The 23,192-nt window shown below is 36.6% G+C and overlaps 1 protein-coding gene and 1 pseudogene across 1 annotated transcript; both read left to right on the top strand.

Annotated features, from left to right (window-relative positions):
- The first annotated feature begins 5,134 nt into the window (after positions 1-5,134).
- Positions 5,135-6,085, top strand: LOC143683173 (olfactory receptor 5V1-like). The gene has a single exon (XM_077159394.1). It carries the CDS (start codon positions 5,135-5,137, stop codon positions 6,083-6,085), a length of 951 nt encoding a protein of 316 aa, XP_077015509.1.
- A 13,231-nt stretch (positions 6,086-19,316) lies between these two features.
- Positions 19,317-21,898, top strand: LOC143683172 (olfactory receptor 12D3-like; annotated as a pseudogene).
- The last annotated feature ends 1,294 nt before the right edge of the window (positions 21,899-23,192 follow it).

Below are 23,192 nucleotides of genomic sequence, written 5' to 3'. Positions count from 1 at the left end.
GCAGTATAGAACATACATTTCATCCTGCTTGAGAGACAAGGTAGTATTTATTCACCAGTTTTAATTAGACATTAGTTGAAGACTGTTTCCAGGGATTTTAAATTTCTAATCACATCCATCCTGCCACACACACACAGACTCCAGTGGTCAGAAAGAGTTTGTGGGAGATAAGATTGGTGAAAGAGAGAAATTCAAGAGTAGAGTCTAGGGTGACCAAGAATTGCCAACTAGAAATGCATTGGTGAGCATGACAGTGAGTAAGGAGTTAAAATTGCTGAAAAACAAAGTAAATGCTTTACGTTGGCATTAGTAGGTAAAGGTCACATCTCCAAAAACTGTATTTCTGAAGATTAATTCAATTTAGCCCATTTATTTTACATTCAAGATCACATCATATAACAATCAACCAGGACTGGATATTCTCTAACTCCATTTGTGTGAGCCACTTTTTTCACTTGTTCCCTACATTAGCGCACTAAGACTTGCCCCATCTCCCAGTGGTAGATTGGTGGGTCAAAATGGTAGGCGAGTGCAAAGTCAAGTTCTGTAGATAAACACTGACCATTGATTACAGCCCTGGAAAAATAACTTGCCTTTCTCCTCCATCCCAAAATTGATCATCACAACATCCAATTATCACATTGCCCTCATCTTTGGGGCACTTATGTGCAAGTTTCCTCTTTTTTTTTTTTTAATAGAAAAATATCTCATTGAATGTGATAAAGTATAGACAGAAGAATAACTTATTGCTATTTGCTTATTATAACTTATTTAAATCATCTACTGAAAATATAACAGCCTGAGTCTCAAGGCACCTCGTTCTGCTAGTGATACTTTTCAAGTCCATGTGCTTTTTTTTTTTTTTTTTTTTTTTTTTTTTTTTTTTTTAAAGGAAAGACAGAGAGAAGGAAGGAAGGATAGAAGGAAGGAAGAGAGGAAGAAAGGGAAACATCTTTTAAACATTTTCTTGTTTTTATTGTATTTTGTTTCTCCGTTTTCGTTACATGGGCTGGGGCCGGGAATCGAACCGAGGTCCTCCGGCATAGCAGGCAAGCACTTTGCCCGTTGAGCCACCGCGGCCCGCCCCTCCATGTGCTTTTTAGATGAAGAATTGGAAATGGGCACTTGAACAAGATTTTCTAAAGGTCTCCCAGCACACGCTTGGGAATGCTATGTTCACATACAGCTACACATTTTCTTGACTATAGAAAAGGAAGTTTGTTCAGTATTGTAAATATTGTTTTCCACATGATAATTCCAATCCCTTGACTTTTCAGTAAGGCGGCAAATATGTCCTGAGAGCTGTGTGAAAAATCCCTTAATAAATTATTTCTCTTTTAACTTATAACCTTTGATTTTTTTAGTGGGTATATTGAGTTTAAGTTAGAAATATTTTTCGTTTATCTACAACTTTTTGGCTGACTTTTGGTGTGAGAAATATAAAATTTTATTGGCAATCATATTGCTATTTCTCTTGTTTTATCTGGATAATGATGTCATTATTTGTTTTTGATCTTTTCCTCTTCTTTCGTCTTTGCACCCTTTTTCATTATGTTGGAGCACCAATGACATCTCAGACCATGATGATAAAGAGCATGCTGTGAGAGTAGTGGGGAGTTAATTGCTGAGAAAAGCATAGGTCCTCCAGGTCTTTCTAAAGAAGAGTTGCCATGCTCCCTGTCGACTGCCTGTACAGGAATTTTTTTTTAATTGAGGAGAAATTCACATAATACCTGAACCTTTTTTTTTTTTTTTGTATGCTGTATGGCAGGGTCACATTTCATTATTTTTCCATGTGCATGTCCTTCTATTGCAGTACCATTGTTTGAGTTTTAGTTTGTTTGTTTACTTTTCCTTGTTTATTTGTTTGTGAAGTACATGGACTGGGAATCTAACCCAGGTCTCCTACATAGCAGGCAAGAATTCTACCACTCCTTGCACTCCATAACATCAGTATCTTTTAAAAGAAAAGTAAAGTTCTGTTTTTTTAGTTACTATTAATTTGGGTTTCTTACAGCTGAAATGTGTTGTATCTGTCACTTGATACAGCTGTTATTTACCAACAAATTGAATTAAGGATAAGATACAAATGTGTTAAAAATTAACTTTTCCTCATTGAAAAACTTACTGTTACTTCTCTCTTCTTTAAACTAAACTTATTGTTTTATAGTTGTTTAATTCAGTGCCCTGATAGATCCTTAAAGCCAGTCTCATTTAAAGTTCATTCTTTCACCAAAATTAGTTTCCCTTTAGATTCAGTCATTTTAGTCTTCAACCTTCTTGATCCAAGATTTAATCTTCAGCTTTTCTTTGATTCTTCTCTTCTATTTGTCCTAAAAATAAATATGACACCAAACTTATCTATTTTTTCTTCACAGTGTTTTTCACTTTTATCCTTTCCTTTTTTCCTATCTTCCCCCGTTATCAAACTCTGTTCACGTCACACCTATATTATTGCATTAACCTCCAAGTGACTTTCCTTGCCTTCAAAATTTATTCTCAAGAAAATCCTGAGCAGTCTTTAATTAATCTTAATGTTTTTTTCTAGCACATCACTCTTTTGACTTAGACTCTTAAATGATGCCCTATTTTTAGAAGACCATTCTAAATTTCTTAACATGAAATTCATTTTTCCATGATCTGTGTTCATGCAAAAATTGATACATATTTACCAAAAAAAGCAAAGGAGATACCTGATTTGAAGATAAGATTAGTCCAGGTTTCTGAGTAAGGGCGAGGAGTCTTAGACTTTTATTCCGTGTGATCTTGGAAATGTTTAAAACTTATGAGGAAATATGTCTGATTTTTTGAATCTCTTTTATAGACTTAATACTTTCCAGTGATTTTCATATATTATGCTGAGTGGGAGAAAAGTCACTTTTTATCTTCTTCCTGCTTTACAGAAATTTCTAAGTATGATTTCTGTTTGGTTAATGGCAATTTGAGATTGTAGCAAATGAGTCAAGATTGGAAGAGGACTGTTTGATGGGTGAAAAGTCCTCCAAACCAGCCTCTTTATGGGCAAATTCTTTACCTACAATCACTAAGGATTATAGTGTTCATTTGAGACTTTTTAAACTCCCTGAAGCAGCATGTCCTACCTTGCTAACTCTCAGAGTACCGGCACACATCTAGGGATGCCTGGTACTCATTAGTATTTCAAACAGTATGGAAACCCTAGGGATGATAATTCTATCATTTACATAGTCCATAAAAGCTGCTTAATACCAAGCAGCTTTGAATTTTGACATCTATTCCTATGCTTTCCTTTCTATTATGGGCAAGTATTTTTCTTTGTTTTCAGACCTTAACTCTTAGAGTTTAAATTTTCTTCAGTCATGCTGCTTGGAATAGGGAATGGTTCGGAAGAAAGGAAATTAAGGCCATTATTGGGCTCATGCAAGGGAGGCAATCAAGCTACCTATTTCAGCTCTGGGTGCCTGGGGCCACTGAAGTGAATGTGTACTTTGTTGCTTCCTTCAGAGTGTTATTACTTAGCTACCAGAAAGATGTTTGGGCCTCTAAAATATTTGTTTCAGCTGCTCTGCTAATACTTTATATTATTTCATACGTGAAAAATCTTTTAGTCCATGACTGTGAAAAGGCAAAAAAAATTTTTCTAGCATATGTTGGATGATTGAACATATTGGCATGCTTTGTCATAAATTACTTTTATCACATATATATTCTGTGAGAAAGAACGAAAGGAAATAGATTGATTGCATTTGGAAAGCCAAAGTTTCATGCATTAAAGTCTTTTATGTAGAAGATGGGGCAAATGTTTCCTATGGTTTCAGAGAGCAGAACTAAAATCAAGCAGGTAAAATAAAAATAATAATAATTATCACTTTTTGGTATCACTTTGCACTATACACTGTGTTAGGTACTTCATGCATGACATAATTAAATCTTCACAATTACCTATGAGGGAGATATTTTCATTTAGGAAAGAGGAATTTTATAGCTTGTGAGTGGTTATGCTACTAGTACATAAGTGGAGAAACAATGAAAGTCAGTCATCTCTAGCTGGTTGACAGTGTTCTAAGAGAAAGAGAGGTAGAACATGCTACTTCAGGGAGTCAAAATTAGAAGTCTCAACCCACAAAAAAATTTGCTAGTGTTCACACAGCTGGTAAATAGGAAAGCATGTGGTTATCCATCTTGACAGTTGTAAAGATTAAACCACAATGAAAAAAAAAGAATTTTCTGACCTGTGTGTTTCTCTAAAGATGGAATAGTTTTCTTTAGAGTCTTTGAGTCTCCCATCTCAAACTGATATATGTTCAATCTCAAGTGGAATTGCCACTTAGCAAAACAACTGTAGAGAGTATTTTAGTGGCTGAGAAAGATGAGTTTTAAGACTTCTTTCTAACCAGAAATTCTAGGATTTTACTATTCCCTAGGCTGCAAGTTCCATGAGAGATGGCCCAAGACATACTATTAAATTTTAAGCCCCAATCATAAAGTCCGACACTTAATACTTTCTCACTAACTATATAAACTTCCATATTTAACACTGTTTAGTTAGACCTTAATAGTGGGGAAGAGATAGAGATTGGTAGTAAAGGAGTTGAAGGCAGAACCTTTTAGGATTTCTGCTCCTATTTGTGATTTTGAACTGATATGTTTAATGCTATCTGCTCTAGACAATCCACTGATAATGGTAAGTACTGTATTATGGAAAAATTTCCCTTTGTCTATTATTTTAAACAACCTACATAAACATCCACACTGGGTAAAATAACAACAGCCAAATCATTCACCAAACTAGGATTTCAGTTTTTTATTTGTATACATGACAAAACATTCAGATGATACATAGGAAAGATTGCTATGTAAAAGAATTCAGATTAAATCTAATAGTTTAATATTGGTAGAAAATCTGGAAGGCTTTTCCTTTGAAAGTGCTGTGAATATTCTTCAAGAGACATGTCCCATAGTAAATGCTGTGTAATAATTGTGGGTGCCACCATGATTTGCCATGGATTCTATGTGCTGTATTCTTTATCCTGACATAGACAATGATTATTTTATATATAAAAGTGTAATGTACTTGTTTTGTAGATTATTGCTGTTGCTGTACATGCATACCATATTTTTTCTGCTTCTTTCTCAAGTCCCAAGAGAAAATATCATGGAAAGAGAAAACCAAACTGCTTTCTTGGAATTCATCATCCTGGGATTCTCCAACCTAAATGATTTGCAATTTTTGTTCTTCAGCATATTCCTTACTATCTATCTCTGTACACTGGGAGGAAATATCTTCATTATTTTGGTAACCTTGGCTGATCATCGACTGCACACTCCTATGTATTTTTTTCTGAGGAATTTAGCATTTCTTGATATCTGCTACACTACCACCAATGTGCCCCAGATGATGGTGCATCTCCTATCTCAAAAGAAAAGCATTTCTTATGGGGGCTGTGTGACTCAACTTTTTGCATTCCTTTTCTTTGTAGGGGTAGAGTGTCTTTTGCTGGCAGCAATGGCATATGATCGTTACACTGCAATCTGTAAACCTTTAAGGTATTCAGTTATTATGAATAAGGCTCTGTATAGCCGGTTAGCAGCTTCATGTTGGGTTAGTGGTTTTCTCAACTCAGTGGTGCACACAGTGCTGACATTCCGTCTACCCTTCTGTGGTAACAACCAGATTAATTACTTCTTCTGTGACATTCCCCCTTTGCTTATCTTGTCCTGTGGAGACACTTCTGTCAATGAGTTTGTGTTGCTCTTCATTGGAGTCTTCATTGGATGGGCTCCTTTCCTGGGCATCATACTTTCCTACCTCTTTATTATATCCACCATCTTGAGAATCCGTTCTTCAGAGGGGAGACACAAAGCTTTTTCTACCTGTGCCTCTCACCTGGTTATTGTCCTCCTCTATTATGGCAGCTCTATATTCACATATGTAAGGCCCATCTCATCTTACTCATTGTCAAAAGACCGGCTGATCTCAGTACTGTACAGTGTTGTCACTCCCATGTTAAACCCCATAATTTATACTTTAAGGAATAAAGACATCAGAAATGCTCTGAAAGTTGTGGGAGAAAGAGTAGCAGCCTTTAAATTTCATTTCTCTTGAAGTATAAGTTTTATATTTCTGTGAATAGATAAGTAATATCACAAAATTTGCTGTCTTACTGATACTTCCTGATTACTTCTTGAAAACATTACTAAAAATCTTTTAGAATTAACAGTTAATATCAATAATAAAGTGAATGCAGAAAAATGTTAGCCAAAGATGAATCTGGGTAAATGGTATGTGTATGTTCATTATGCTTTTCTTGAAACACTTCTGTATTTTGAAATGATTTCTAAATAAAATATTAAAAGTACATTTGAAGCTTTTGAGCATACCTGAATATATGATGAACTGGTCTTTATATTGTGCATGTTATTTTGGTTGTGAAATATAATTCTTCAGTTAATTGGTGGTTCTTAATTTTGGTCTTCCTGTGGGAAACTTCCCATTGGCTTATGCTTTTATTTCTTGCAAAGTTTATTTAAAAATTTTCTTTTTTTGCTGATTTCCTTCTTATATTAACTGCACTTTCAAATCTTTAGAACATTTCTTCCAGAAAATTTAGAAATCTTTCTTCTCATTTTCATATTCTCAATACATTTTTCTATTTGAACTGCCTAAATAATAATGCTTTAATTGACCGGTTCTTCATATAGGGTAATCACAAGTAAAATTATTTTATCCCATGTTCTGTTTAACTGCTGCTGTGGTATGATTTATTTATTTTTGTGGATTGTACTTTATTCTTAATTGCAGGCTCTTAGTTTGACCTTTGGATCTCTCAAATATCACCTCATTGCAGATATTGTACACATTGTGATTCTCCACCCCTTAATTCTCTCTTTTATTCTGCAGTCTTATAACCAAATATATACAGCATTTCCAATCAAAATTATTATGTTTAGGTTCAAATACATCTGCTGTTTCAAAATCAGCTAACTCTTTATTTCTATTAATGACATTCCCCATAGGATTGCAAACTTCTCATTTTATTGACTCTTTACTTCCCAATGTGTATGCATGTGTGCATGTGCTGCCTATTAAATTATTTGCTCAGTATAAAACCCACTCTACCATACTCTAATTTTTGATGCTGGGGTTGGAATGCTGCAAACCACATTTTTCTTTTGCTGATTGGCTCCTTGTTAGTTTTCATCCATAAAGAGCACAAGGCAGAGACAGTAAGAAGGAAAACTGACACTTGTTCCTTTCTGTTTCTCCATTCTTTTTTTCAGCATTATCCCAGCAATGGTTTTTAACTCTAGCAGCCTCTATTGGGTCCAGTGGTAATTGGCCCTATTTCCAGCTTTTTACCCCAAACTCCTAGTCTGAGTTTTATCATATGCCTTCAGGGGTTGAAGCACCAGGCAGGCATTGTACTCTGCTAAGACTCTGGATTCCAGCTATACTAGGATGCTATTTTGAACTTCTTTTTTTTTTTTTTTTTTTTATTAATTAAAAAAATTAACTAACACAACAATAGAAATCAATCCATTCTACATATGCAATCAGTAATTCTTAATATCATCACATAGGTGTATGGTCATCATTTCTCAGTACATATGCATCGATTTAGAGAAAGAAATAGCACTACAACAGAAAAAGAAATAAAGTGATAACACAGAGAGAAAACACAAATAAAAATAAAAAGTACAAAAATATATAAGAGAAAAAAAAACAAAACAAACTAAAAAAAAACTATAGATCAGATGCAGCTTCATTCAGCGTTCCAAGATAATTACATTACAATTAGGCAGTATTGTGCTGACCATTTTTTTTTTTTAGACGTCATACCATTCTACATATGCAATCAGTAATTCTTAACATCATCACATAGATGCATGATCATCGTTTCTTAGTACATTTGCATCGGTTTAGAAGAACTAGCATTATAACAGAAAAAGATATAGAATGTTAATATAGAGAAAAAAAATAAAAGTAATAATAATAAGAACAAAACAAACAAAACAAAACAAAACAAAAACCTATAGCTCGGATGCAGCTTCGTTCAGTATTTTAACATGATTACTTTACAATTAGGTATTATTGTACTGTCCATTTTTGAGTTTTTGTATCTAGTCCTATTGCACCGTCTGTATTCCATCAGCTCCGATTACCCATTATCTTACCCTGTTTCTAACTCCTGCTGAACTCTGTTACCAATGACATATTCCAAGTTTATTCTCGAGTGTCGATTCACATCATTGGGACCATACAGTATTTGTCTTTTAGCTTTTGGCTAGACTCACTCAGCATAATGTTTTCTAGGTCCATCCATGTTATTACATGCTTCATAAGTTTATCCTGTCTTAACGCTGCATAATATTCCATCGTACGTATATACCACAGTTTGTTTAGCCACTCATCTGTTGATGGACATTTTGGCTGTTTGCATCTCTTTGCAATTGTAAATAACGCTGCTATAAACATTGGTGTGCAAATGTCTGTTTGAGTTTTTGCCCTTAATTCCTTTGAGTAGATTCCCAGCAATGGTATTGCTGGATCGTATGGCAATTCTATATTCAGCTTTTTGAGGAACCGCCAAACTGCCTTCCACAGTGGTTGCACCATTTGACATTCCCACCAACAGTGGATAAGTGTGCCTCTTTCTCCGCATCCTCTCCAGCACTTGTCATTTTCTGTTTTGTTGATAATGGCCATTCTGGTGGGTGTGAGATGATATCTCATTGTGGTTTTGATTTGCATTTCTCTAATGGCCAGGGACATTGAGCATCTCTTCATGTGTCTTTTGGCCATTTGTATTTCCTCCTCTGAGAGGTGTCTATTCAAGTCTTTTTCCCATTTTGTAATTGAGTTGGCTATCTTTTTGTTGTTGAGTTGAACAATCTCACTATAAATTCTGGATACTAGACCTTTATCTGATATGTCGTTTCCAAATATTGATTCCCATTGTGTAGGCTGTCTTTCTACTTTCTTGATGAAGTTCTTTGATGCACAAAAGTGTTTAATTTTGAGGAGTTCCCATTTATTTATTTCCTTCTTCAGTGCTCTTGCTTTAGGTGTAAGGTCCATAAAACCGCCTCCAATTGTAAGATTCATAAGATATCTCCCTACATTTTCCTCTAACTGTTCTATGGTCTTAGACCTAATATTTAGATCTTTGATCCATTTTGAGTTAACTTTTGTATAGGGTGTGAGATATGGGTCTTCTTTCATTCTTTTGCATATGGATATCCAGTTCTCTAGGCACCATTTATTGAAGAGACTGTTCTGTCCCAGGTGAGTTGGCTTGACTCCCTTATCAAAGATCAAATGACCATAGATGAGAGGGTCTATATCTGAGCACTCTATTCGATTCCATTGGTCGATATATCTATCTTTATGCCAATACCATGCTGTTTTGACCACTGTGGCTTCATAATATGCCTTAAAGTCTGGCAGCGCAAGACCTCCAGCTTCGTTTTTTTTCCTCAAGATGTTTTTAGCAATTCGGGGCACCCTGCCCTTCCAGATAAATTTGCTTATTGGTTTTTCTATTTCTGAAAAATAAGTTGTTGGGATTTTGATTGGTATTGCATTGAATCTGTAAATCAATTTAGGTAGGATTGACATCTTAACTATATTTAGTCTTCCAATCCATGAACACGGTATGCTCTTCCATCTGTTTAGGTCTTCTGTGATTTCTTTTAGCAGTTTTTTGTAGTTTTCTTTGTATAGGTCTTTTGTCTCTTTAGTTAAATTTATTCCTAGGTATTTTATTCTTTTAGTTGCAATTGTAAATGGGATTCGTTTTTTGATTTCCCCCTCTGCTTGTTCATTGCTAGTGTATAGAAATGCTACAGATTTTTGAATGTTGATCTTGTAACCTGCTACTTTGCTGTACTCATTTATTAGCTCTAGTAGTTTTGTGGATTTTTCTGGGTTTTCGACGTATAGTATCATATCGTCTGCAAACAGTGATAGTTTTACTTCTTCCTTTCCAATTTTGATGCCTTGTATTTCTTTTTCTTGTCTAATTGCTCTGGCTAGAACCTCCAACACAATGTTGAATAATAGTGGTGATAGTGGACATCCTTGTCTTGTTCCTGATCTTAGGGGAAACGTTTTCAATTTTTCCCCATTAAGGATGATATTAGCTGTGGGTTTTTCATATATTCCCTCTATCATTTTAAGGAAGTTCCCTTGTATTCCTATCCTTTGAAGTGTTTTCAACAGGAAAGGATGTTGAATCTTTTCAAATGCCTTCTCTGCATCAATTGAGATGATCATGTGATTTTTCTGCTTTAATTTGTTGATATGGTGTATTACATTAGTTGATTTTCTTATGTTGAACCATCCTTGCATACCTGGGATGAATCCTACTTGGTCATGATGAATAATTCTTTTAATATGTTGTTGGATACGATTTGCTAGAATTTTATTGAGGATTTTTGCATCAATATTCATTAGAGAGATCGGCCTGTAGTTTTCTTTTCTTGTAATATCTTTGCCTGGTTTTGGTATGAGGGTAATGTTGGCTTCATAGAATGAGTTAAGTAGTTTTCCCTTCACTTCGATTTTTTTGAAGAGTTTGAGGAGAGTTGGGACTAATTCTTTCTGGAATGTTTGATAGAATTCACATGTGAAGCCGTCTGGTCCTGGACTTTTCTTTTTAGGAAGCTTTTGAATGACTGCTTCGATTTCTTTACTTGTGATTGGTTTGTTGAGATCATCTATCTCTTCTTGAGTCAGAGTTGGTTGTTCATGTCTTTCCAGGAACCCGTCCATTTCCTCTAAATTGTTGTATTTATTAGCATAAAGTTGTTCATAGTATCCCGTTATTACCTCCTTTATTTCTGTGAGGTCAGTAGTTATGTCTCCTCTTCCATTTCTGATCTTATTTATTTGCATCCTCTCTCTTCTTCTTTTTGTCAATCTTGCTAAGGGCCCATCAATCTTATTGATTTTCTCATAGAACCAACTTCTGGCCTTATTGATTTTCTCTATTGTTTTCATGTTTTCAATTTCATTTATTTGTGCTCTAATCTTTGTTATTTCTTTCCTTTTGCTTGCTTTGGGGTTAGCTTGCTGTTCTTTCTCCAGTTCTTCCAAATGGATAGTTAATTCCTGAATTTTTGCCTTTTCTTCTTTTCTGATATAGGCATTTAGAGCAATAAATTTCCCTCTTAGCACTGCCTTTGCTGCGTCCCATAAGTTTTGATATGTTGTGTTTTCATTTTCATTCGCCTCGAGGTATTTGCTAATTTCTCTAGCAATTTCTTCTTTGACCCACTCGTTGTTTAGGAGTGTGTTGTTGAGCCTCCACGTATTTGTGAATTTTCTGGCACTCTGCCTATTATTGATTTCCAACATCATTCCTTTATGGTCCGAGAAAGTGTTGTGTAAGATTTCAATCTTTTTAAATTTGTTAAGACTTGCTTTGTGACCCAGCATATGGTCTATTTTTGAGAATGATCCATGAGCACTTGAGAAAAAGGTGTATCCTGCTGTTGTGGGATGTAATGTCCTATAAATGTCTATTAAGTCTAGTTCATTTATAGTAATATTCAGATTCTCTATTTCTTTGTTGATCTTCTGTCTAGATGTTCTGTCCCTTGATGAGAGTGGTGAGTTGAAGTCTCCAACTATTATAGTATATGAGTCTATTTCCCTTTTCAGTGTTTGCAGTGTATTCCTCACGTATTTTGGGGCATTCTGGTTCGGTGCGTAAATATTTATGATTGTTATGTCTTCTTGTTTAATTGTTCCTTTTATTAGTATATAGTGTCCTTCTTTGTCTCTTTTAACTGCTTTACATTTGAAGTCTAATTTGTTGGATATTAGTATAGCCACTCCTGCTCTTTTCTGGTTGTTATTTGCATGAAATATCTTTTCCCAACCTTTCACTTTCAACCTATGTTTATCTTTGGGTCTAAGATGTGTTTCCTGTAGACAGCATATAGAAGGATCCTGTTTTTTAATCCATTCTGCCAATCTATGTCTTTTGATTGGGGAATTCAGTCCATTGACATTTAGTGTTATTACTGTTTGGATAATATTTTCCTCTAACATTTTGCCTTTTGTATTATATATATCATATCTGATTTTCCTTCCTTCTACACTCTTTTCCATATCTCTCTCTTCTGTCTTTTTGTATCTGACTCTAATGCTCCCTTTAGTATTTCTTGCAGAGCTGGTCTCTTGGTCACGAATTCTTTCAGTGACTTTTTGTCTGAGAGTGTTTTAATTTCTCCCTCATTTTTGAAGGATAATTTTGCTGGATATAGGAGTCTTGGTTGGCAGTTTTTCTCTTTTAGTATTTTAAATATATCATCCCACTGTCTTCTAGCTTCCATGGTTTCTGCTGAGAAATCTACACATAGTCTTATTGGGTTTCCCTTGTATGTGATGGATTGTTTTTCTCTTGCTGCTTTCAAGATCCTCTCTTTCTCATTGACCTCTGACATTCTAACTAGTAAGTGTCTTGGAGAACGCCTATTTGGGTCTAATCTCTTTGGGGTGCGCTGCACTTCTTGGATCTGTAATTTTAGGTCTTTCATAAGAGTTGGGAAATTTTCAGTGATAATTTCTTCCATTAGTTTTTCTCCTCCTTTCCCTTCTCTTCTCCTTCTGGAACACCCACAACACGTATATTTGTGCGGTTCATATTGTCCTTGAGTTCCCTGATACCCTGTTCAAATTTTTCTATTCTTTTCCTGATAGTTTCTGTTTGTTTTTGGAATTCAGATGTTCCATCCTCCAAATCACTAATTCTATCTTCTGTCTCTTTGAATCTATCATTGTAGGTATCCATTGTTTTTTCCATCTTTTCTACTTTGTCCTTCACTTCCATAAGTTCTGCGATTTGTTTTTTCAGTTTTTCTATTTCTTCTTTATGTTCAGCCCATGTCCTCTTCATGTCCTCCCTCAATTTATCGATTTCATTTTTGAAGAGGTTTTCCATTTCTGTTCGTATATTCAGGATTAGTTGTCTCAGCTCTTGTGTCTCATTTGAGCTATTGGTTTGTTCCTTTGACTGGGCCATATTCTCAATCCTTTGAGCGTGGACAGTTATCTTCTGCTGCTGGCGTCTGGTCATTTATTCAGATTTCTCTGGGTGTTGGACCCAGCAAGGTTGTAAGATTTTTCTGTGAAATCTCTGGGATCTGTTTTTCTTATCTTGCCCAGTACGTGGCGCACGTGGCACACGTTTGTCTCAAGTGTTTGGAATGGGTCTCCCCCAGTCACCGATCTCCGTGGCCTGGGGCTTTCGGATCCAAATCTCTCCGTTGGTTCAGGGGCCGCGCGTGGTGGGGGCGTCAGCTGCCGCGGCTTGAGGGGACCCTGTGGCTGGTTGCGGGCCGCAGCGGGCCTGGGGGATTCCCCACTGGACCAGGAAGCCTCCCGTGGGGGGGGCTTCCGCGGCTTGGATAGCCCTCCTATCTGAGACTCGTATCCGCAGACTCGAAGCAGAGACTCGAAGCCGCCCGCAAAAGAGGGGTGCCACCTGCCTCGGCTTGGGAAACTTGCTTCTCCAATACTCTCAGCCGGCCCGGAAAGGGGGTAGGGAGTAGCTCAGACCACCGCAGCTGCCGCTGATCAGGAGATCGCACGCCGCTCGGGGGTCTCACTGCAGCCGAGTCTCGCAGTCAGTCTAGCCAGCCCAGACTTTGGATAGCCCTCTGATCCGGGACTCGTAGCTGCGGACTTAACGCCGAGACTCGAAGCCGCCCGCAAAAGAAGGGCGCCGCCTGCCTCAGCTTGGGGAACTTACTTCTCCGATACTCTCAGCCGGCCCGGGAAGGAGGGAGGGATTAGCTCGGACCGCCACAGCTGCAGCCGCTCGGGGGTCTCGCCGCAGCCACGTCTCGCAATCAGACTTGCCAGCCCAGACTTTGGATAGCCCTCTGATCCGAGACTTGTAGTCGCGGACTCGAAGCCGCCCGCAAAAGTGTGGCGCCGGCTACCTTGGCTGGGAAGCTTGTCTCTCCGAGTCTCTCAGTCAGCCCCGGAAGGAGGGAGGGATTAGCTCGGACCACCGCAGCTGCGGCCGCTCGGGGTTCTCGCCGCAGCCAAGACTCGGAATCAGACTTGCCAGCCCAGACTTTGGATAGCCCGCTGATCCGAGACTTGTAGTCGCGGACTCGAAGCCGCCCGCAAAAGTGTGGCGCCGGCCGCCTTGGCTGGGAAGCTTGTCTCTCCGAGTCTCTCAGTCAGCCCCAGAAGGAGGGAGGGATTAGCTCGGACCACCGCAGCTGCGGCCGCTCGGGAAATCGCCCGCCACTCGGGGATCTCACTCACCGCAGCTGAGTTTCGCAGTCAGACTAGCCAGCCCAGACTTGGTTACACTGTGTGTCCATTCCCTGCTGTAGCCCCGGGAGTTGTTTTGTACTGTTTCTGTTCACCTATTAGTTGATTTGGAGTCAGAGGAACTAAGACGCATGTACCTTACTAAGACGCCATCTTGGATCTCTCTCTATTTTGAACTTCTAAGATACTAATGTCAGTGGGGCAGTGGACCCTTCTCTGAAATCTGTGCCCCATCTCAATTATGTCCCTACTTAAAGCTTCTACTATCTCATACTGTCAATCTTCCTTCTTACTATTTCTGTATTGCCTCAAATCAGTTTAATTTTTATTCTTTCAACACCTGTGTAACAACATGCTTGTGCGTGTGAGTGTACACAAACACACTCACACCATTATTGAAAAAATAAGTCATTTCTTAAAAATGTTTCTCAGATATGTCCTTTCATTTCTATTATTACTAATACCATTTCCCAGAACTTCATCTTAAGACTAGACTAATTTAATTATTTCAAATTACCCTTTCACCCATTAATCTCCCTTTATAATTTATTTTGTGCCTATTCTTTAGGTTAATCTTCCTATAATACTTCCTTAATTCAAACACTTAAATGCTTCTTAAGGGGTGTAACTTCTGAGTACATTATCTTGGCAAACTGCCTGCTAATCTGTCTTCTAATCCTCTTCAAATAATGTTTTTTTACCATTATATCTGAATTATTTTTGAGCACAGATTCTTTTCCTTAACTTTCATGTACATGTCAAATTTTATCTTCAGTTGGTGAAAAGGTCATAAGGGTAGATAAGAGTGAATGACAAAATCCTTTGAATTGCATTTTTTTTTAGTTAGAATTCAGTCAAGTAAGAACTTTCACTACATATCATTTTCTATACCAATCTGCTTTAATTGATCTACCTGTCCTTTCATCTCCTTTTAGAAATATATCGTGCATTGTTAAATTTTGCCCATAGTCCTGTTCTATATTTTTATTATGTAGTATTTTCAAGTATTGTCTTATAAAATTAAAAATGAAAGGAGTCTTAAGTTGAGAAACAATATAACTGAGTTTGAACTATAATCCAAAACTATAGGGGACTCAGAAATCATGAATATATGAAAAATAGTTGGTCAAATAGTTCTTTAGTTTTTTACTAAAGTTATTAATTTAGAAACAGCCACTTTTCCTCAAAGCTTGGAAATCAGTGTAGTGCCTTAAAACACAATAAAAAAGGAAAATAAATTGATATCTATGGAAAGAGAAATATGGAGTGATCAAGGCCTTAGAGAGAAAAATCTCAAGATATTTATGCCTAAGTTACCCCTGGAGAGGTTTATGCAGGGTAATGCCTTTCTGTCCTTTGATCAGAATAAGAGAAGAGATCTGCTAAAATTCAATTTTTCACTTAGATATAGGCTGTTTGTAGTAAAAATGAATATAAGATGCTTTGAGCAGGCAGAATTCTCTCTGGTAATTTTATTCAAGAAGACAATAAAAACAACTGAGTCCTGATTTGGGGGTAACCTTTTTGAGTTAAAGGTAATATTAATTTCAACAAAAGCACAGAGAATGTAGGATAATTTGGTCCAGAAAGTAAAAGAAAAAGAGAGGAAATTAAAGGAAGAGTTTTCTGATGAAAAGAGGTTGAAACCATTGAAATGTGTGAGTGAGAATAACTGGGAAATGCTTGTAAATTTAAGCTGTAGAAATTGCAGAGTGGAGCCAGAAAGTGACTCTTGACCCAAGTTGTGATCTAGAAAAGCTTTGAATTTTCTATCTCTTCATTTATACATTTCTTTGCATTTTTTTGTTGTTTCAAGGTAGGCTTTCTGAGTGATGGAATATAGGTGTATGTTGTAATTAATTGTTTGGAGGTGTATGTACAATTAGTGATGCATATGTGTGTTTGTATGTTAGCAAGAGACAAAAAAGATATTCAGGGAAGAAGAAAATGAGAGGAATACCCTTTTAATGCATGTCAAAATCAGTAGTAATAAAAATAACAAGTTATACTTCTAGCATTAGGTAACCGCTTAGATTGCAGCCAATGTTAAAGAATTACATTACTTTGCAGTATTATTACTTTTCAGCAGAAGAGACATGGTTCCATAATCCAGAAAAAAAGAAAGAAAATATTTCAGAACTGGAGTATAAAGCATTTACTTAAATTTTTCCACATACGTCCCTAATTCTTGATGTATGCACCATTTATAACATCCTTTGGCCATGTTTTTGATTCCTGAGATTAATTTTCTACCCTCCAGTATCAGCAATTCCACTTAGAATATTTATTCTTTGTACATATCCATGGAGTGAAGTTCCTCGCCTTCTCTTTTCCATCACCAATCAGGTAATTACTTAAATTATAAATTCTACTTACTGATATTAATTGATTATTAATAAGTTTTAGTATAATGAAGAATAGTCCATACCAAAAGTGTATTGCTAAAGCAACTGGCCCTATATGGCTAAAATCCGTTTACTTAAACTACAAATATACATTACTCACATTCTTGGTTACTATGCACTCTGATAAAAGTGAGAGAGTCCTATGTGAGTTCAGGGAAATATTTTGGCCATATTGTATATTGTGATACTTTAAAACGACAAATCTGACTTCATGACAGTAGCTTTCATGGCTGACAAGCATTGAACAGAAAATGGCAATTAATTAGTTAATTTAGTAAATATGTACACAAAACACCTACAATGTACCAGGCACTATTTCAAATACTGGGAGTGCAGTATTGAATAAAGCTGACAAGATTGCTTCCTTATTGGGAGATTAAATTTAAATGGGAGAAAAAGACCATCTATATAAGTAAAATCAAATATACAGAATTAAAGTAGGTGCTATCGATAATCACAAAGCAAGTAGGGACAGGTAACAGAGTATTTTTTTTTTTCAATTTATTTGGAATTCAGTTTAGGGAAAAAAGCCAAAGAGATGTAGGACCTAACCAAGTAGAAGATTGTTCCAAGCAGAATGGAGAACTGGTGAACAGATCTTGAGGTGGAGTGTTAATGAGTTCTATGACCAATATAAAGATCACTCAGATTGAGTAATCAAGGGTCACAGTAGAAGTGGATGCAAAAAAATCCCCTTTTTTGGGGGGGTCATATCATATAGGATATTGTAGGTTACTGTATTGACTTTGAATTCTTACTCTAAATAAGATGAGAACTGTTGCAGTCATTCAGCAACCCCTGCGAAATAAAAAACACGGACGCGGACACTTCCCGTGGAATGAGTCACACAGACACACACAGAAGACAGACAAGATGACTGCAGCCCCAAAGAGCTCCAGCTGCTTTATTTTATATCATTTTTCATAGCTCTTTTGCTGACCAAGCCTGTTTTTTCAGTATATTACTCCCTTGTTCTCTTGTTACTTTCAATCTAGCCTCCTGGATATCTGGGTAGCAAAAAGGGAACATTCCATACTTTGCGTGCGAAAGTAGAAACAAAACAATCTGTTTGCAGACCATGTTCTTCCCCTTCGTCCCCAGATAAGGCTCATGGCTGTGAGCTCGCTGTTTGCAGCAGACCTCCTCAAGGCCACTTTGAAGCCAGTCACTCCCAATAAATTCTGCAGGTTTTCTCTTAACCCTTTGGCTCCTACAGAGAACCATTAGAGTACTTGGAGTATTCAACTGGCATTTAACAGAAAAGTTTTGGATGCTGTCAGAAGAATACTGTGAGCTGGAAAAGATCAGAAATAGATCATTCCAATAATTCAAATAAGTGATGATGTTGACTTGGACAAGAACAGAAGAGATAGTATGAAATAGTTTGATTCTGCATATGTTGTTGAAGCCAATAGAATTTGCCAATGGAATGTGAGAGAATGAGTGATGTCAGGCATGTTTTATTGTTTGTGGTTTGAACACCTGCAAAGAGAGAGTTGTTCATTTACCAGATAGAAAAGAATTCATGAGGATCTTAAGTTTTGTATGCAAAACATCAGATCTTAAGTTTTGTATACGTAATATACATTCCAGTGAATTATTGAGTAAGCAGTTAGAAATTCAGTAATTAAAGGGAGAGGTACCATTTATTGGTATAAATTTGAAAGTCATCAGAGAATAGGTTGTATGGAAAGCCATTAGATTCATTGAGATCACCAAAGGAAGGAAGCAGAAAAGAGAAAAAAAGAGAAGAGGTATATGACTGAGTCCTGTGCAACTCTGTCATTAAGAAATGGCAAACAGAAGTGAACAATGGAAATGGAAGGAGAATCAAATGAGACAGGAGGAAAACTAGAAACATATGATATCCTGGAAATTAAGCATTGAAAGCATTTCAAGGTGGCAAGAATGATTGATCCCGTTACATGGTTTTGAAAGCTCAAGTAAAATGAGAACTGAGAGTTCATCTTTAGATGTGACACTGTGATTGTGATCATTGAATTGTATAAAATAAATTTTTGTGGACTAGTAAAGGGAAAAACCCAGTTTGTGTAGACTTAAGGAGGAATGGAAGGTGATGCATCACAAACAGCAGGTATAGACAAATATTCAACAGAGTTTAACTAAAAGCATAGTAGAAAGGAGGAGAAAATCAATTCTTGAGAAAATAAGAGGGATTGGGATCTTACACACAAGTGTTGGAGATACTCATTAGAAGTCACAAGGATTGAATATTGAACCACAGTGAAGGCAGAGTATATGGGCACGGTTACAAAATGTGGGTAGATATATTGGAAGGAGAGTTGTGGAAGTTTTCTTCTGACTGCCTCTACTTTTCTAAGAAATAGGAAGCAAGGCTTTTAACTCAGAAATAAGACATAGAGAAGAGCTAGAGATTTGTGATGAAAGGGGGAAAAGGAAATATGTGATTGCTTGGCACCTTCAAGATCACATGATGTTGAGTATTCATGAATTTAGAGCTTGGCAAGTAAATATATATAAGTTCCACTGGTCATGCTCCACTGCAAAGATATAGATGAAGAATAGGTAGAGAATGGTTTGGGTTCTGACCAGGAAGCAGGAATGAGTCAGTGGATTTGAGGGTATATGCAAGGGAGTGGCTAAAAAGATCGATCATGGAATTTAAACTGTGTAAGGAGCTTTCAGTATGAGTTGCTGGTTATATTTATTTATTTATTTGGTCTTCTTGAAATGGACATTTATTTGGTTATCAAAGTTTTGGTATTTCTTTTCTAACATATTAAGACCAAAGGTTTTCCTTCGGTTAACCTCTTTAGCTACAAGCCAAAAGATTTGTTATATCTCATCTATATTATCATTTAGTTCAAAATATTTTCTAATTTCTTCTTTGATTTCTCATTTTACCTGTGAACTATTTAGATATGTATTCCTTAATCTCAAACATTTTGTGGATTTCTAGATATATTTTCATTATTGTTCTCTAATTCCAAATTCCATTCTGGTCAAGGAACACTCTTTGAACTGCTCAATCTTTTAAAGATTTTGAAGCTTCTTGTAAAAGTCATCATGTGTTTGATTTTGCAACTGCTCAATGTGCACTGAAAATAATGTAAATTCTTTTCTTGTTGGGTTCAGTGTTATATAATTAATCAAATATACAAATGTCAGTTTTGTAAATTGTATTGTTCACATTTCCTAAATATTAACTGTCTTTTTTGCTGATTCTTCTATTAGCTGTTGAAAGAGATGTATTAAAGCTTCTCATTATGATTGTGGGTTTACCTGTTTCTTCTTTATTTCTGACAGCATTTGAAGCTATCTTATTGGAAGCTTACATTGGATTATGATAGTCTGGATGAATTATTAACAGAGAGATATTAGTGGATGTATGTGTTGAGGTGTGTGGGTAGCTTTTTCAATTCCTCAGATCAAGAGCTCCCTCTTTTTTGGTGCAGTGATGATTAACTTTTTAAAAATAGCAGTGCTTTCTTTGTTTTCCTTACCTTTGCTGTGCCTTTTCGCTTCATCTCACTTGGTGCCTGGGCTGTGACTTGTTCTTTTTTTTTGTTTCCCTCCTCCCTCCCTGTAGAAATTCTCATTCATTGTGAGGCACTCTCCTTTTATGGTTGAACATTTCTTGGTGTTTCCAAAGTTCTCCTATGGTTAAGATTCCGAATTTCACCCAACTACAACCACGGCACACCTCTAAGCAGCAATCTTATGAGAACTCATGCTAATTATGCTGGGTGATTTTTCTCTCTTTACTTAAATAGTATTTGAAAATTGTTTCTTTTCTTGTCTCTTGATTTCACTGAAGGTTTAGGTTTTCAATGGAGATTTAATTGCCTGCTGCTTTTGTGTATCTAGGACAACCTGGAAGTGGAGAAATCTGTGTGCCTACCAAAATCCAGCATCAAAAATTGAACAACTATTTCCTTTGTATGTTTTAAATTTGTTTAATGCCTAATTATAAAGCTATGTATGAAGCTATACTCATTTCCTAATTTTCTTTCTTTTAAAAACTTCCCTTTATGCATGTTTGATATATTCAAACTGCAATGATCTTATTAGTAAAATACCATTTTATTTGTTCAAAATTTATCGGGATGTTAGTCTTCCTTAATTTTGTTGTAAGTAAATGTAAGTCTACCATTCCTAACCCTTCTTAACATTGTAGCTCACCCCAGGTTCTTACAAGTTGGGAATTTGCTTCATTTAGTCCCCACAGTGTAAAATTAAAAATTCAGAAGAATTAACACTTTATTACTGTTATATTTGCTCCTCCAAAGCAGTGGAGAATTCCACTACAGTGAATGAGTTTCTTTTGCTTGGCCTGACCAGTGTTCAGGAACTGCAGCTTGTCTTCTTTGTGATATTCTTCATTGTTTACCAGATAAACTTGGTTGGAATTGGAGCTACATTAGTGATTGTTATCTTGGAGCGAAAGTGTTATTCCCCTATGAATTTTTTTTCTGGGGAATCTTTCTTTTCTGAATATTTGCTATTCTTCAGTGACACTGCCCAAGGTTCTTTGAAACCTTTCCACTTGCAAGTCCACATCTTTCTTAGGCTGTATCTCTGAGCTATACTTTTTTCATTTTCTGGGAAGCACCAAGTTCATCTTACTTGCAGTCATGGCCTTTGGCCATTTTGTCACTATCTGCTATCCACTTTGCTATTCTGTCATCATTAAAACTCAGGTGTGTATACTGCCTGCAGTTGTAGCCTGGCTCACCAGCTTCCTTTATGCTCTGATGCATTCAGTCATGACTGCTCAACTGAACTTTTGTGTCTCTCAGAAACTCAATCACTTCTTCTGATGTCAAGCTTCTCTTGGAACTGGCCTGTAGTAACACACAACTCAATCGTTGGCATCTTTCCATTGTCACAGGCAACATCCATAGCTTTCTTTCTGACTCTTCTCTCATACTTTTACATTATCAGTTTCCTTCTGTTCAGGAATCAGTCCTGCAGAATATTTCACAAAGATCTGTCCACTTGTGCCTCCCATTTCATGGTTGTTTATCTCTTCTATGGACCTGTGGGTTTCACATACATTCATCCTGCCTCAGCTTCCTCCATGATTGAGGATAGGATTATGGCCACCATATACAGTGCAGTCACCCCAGTGCTTAATCCACTGATATATATCCTTAGGAATAAAGAAGTGATGTTGTCTGTGAAGAAAATATTTGTGAGGAAGTTTTTGTTTAAAGATGGCCAGCATCACCACTAGGACTAATGAAACTTATAGTAATTTCCATGAAGAATTCCATCCCTTAGACTGTAATAAATGGCTCTATTTAGCATGGAATCTATGATTCCATGATTTTCAATACTCCTTAATAAGGAGGATCAGAAGTACTTGTGTTTACTTGAAATGAACAAACGAACACATTCATAGTATTGTCTCAGGGCTATATTTATTCTCTGGCTCTCTGTTACAAAATAGTCCAAAAGGATCTTGACCATCTGGAAATAATGCAGAAAATATCACTGGTTCATACATTGATGCCATACTATTAAGTGGACCTGTTGAACAGACTCATAGGTTTTCTGCATTAGTGAAGATTTTAAAGATTCAGTGGTCTGGGGTATGTTGCATATTCCTTTCAGCAAAAATGATCAATTATTGTAACTTAGTAACAATTTACTATCACTAAGTAAGATAGTAAATATACCATGCTTGGTAGGTTCTTTTTGGGTCATATTTGTTTGGATTGCTTCTCAGGTCCATTTTTTTGACTACTTACAAACCCAACAATACTTGGAGGGCCCAGAATAACAGAGAGATTTCAGCAGTTCATATGCTAGTACACATGGCCCTGTTGCTTGGACTTGTATGATCTAGGAGATCCCATGGTGCTAGTGGCAGTTTTGTGGTAGATAATGATGCCATGTGGACTCTCCAAAAAGCCTCAAAAGTAAAAGTTATAGTACAAACACTCTCAGGTTCTACAGCAAGTCTATGCTATCTGTAGCTAAGACTATATATGACTATTAAAATAGTTTCTGGCATGCTACTTGGCCTTGGTTGAGTGCAAGCATCTGATTATGGAAGATCAAGTGTCTATGAAGAGAATTTCCATTACAAATGAGGTGTTCTTTAACCCAGGAAGTCATAAGTTTTAGAAACAATCTATCATTCAAGGAAGTGTCATGTTTGGAGTAAGGACATAGCATACTCAGAGGTCATAATAAGTATATAAGCAAGTTGTCCACACCCAGTGTCAATTACTTTGGTTGTACCACAACTGTTCCCATTACCTCACAAGGATGTCCAACTGACAAAGAAAGAAAATACCTAGACCTAGTTAATAGATGGGTTGGCTCCAAAATTATGGGAGTTGCTGAAAACAGTTTTGAGAGGAACTATCTTTAATGGGCCATGTAAGACATACGGGCATCATTTGTGTGGAGAGAGAAGTGGCCCAAGTCTAGCATATATGTAGGTATATGAACAGTAGAATGTATCTTGGTTGGTTGTTCATGGGGTTGAAGACACAATATTGGAAGATAGGAGACAAGGT

This window comes from Tamandua tetradactyla, chromosome 5, assembly GCF_023851605.1.
Source record: "Tamandua tetradactyla isolate mTamTet1 chromosome 5, mTamTet1.pri, whole genome shotgun sequence".
Lineage (NCBI taxonomy): Eukaryota > Metazoa > Chordata > Mammalia > Pilosa > Myrmecophagidae > Tamandua > Tamandua tetradactyla.
Note: the sequence above shows the minus strand (reverse complement) of the source record. Positions and strands in the feature narration are given on the sequence as shown.

Excerpts from the sequence above, each read along its gene's own strand:
- LOC143683173 (XM_077159394.1), top strand. The coding sequence starts at position 5,135 with ATGGAAAGAGAAAACCAAACTGCTTTCTTGGAATTCATCATCCTGGGA.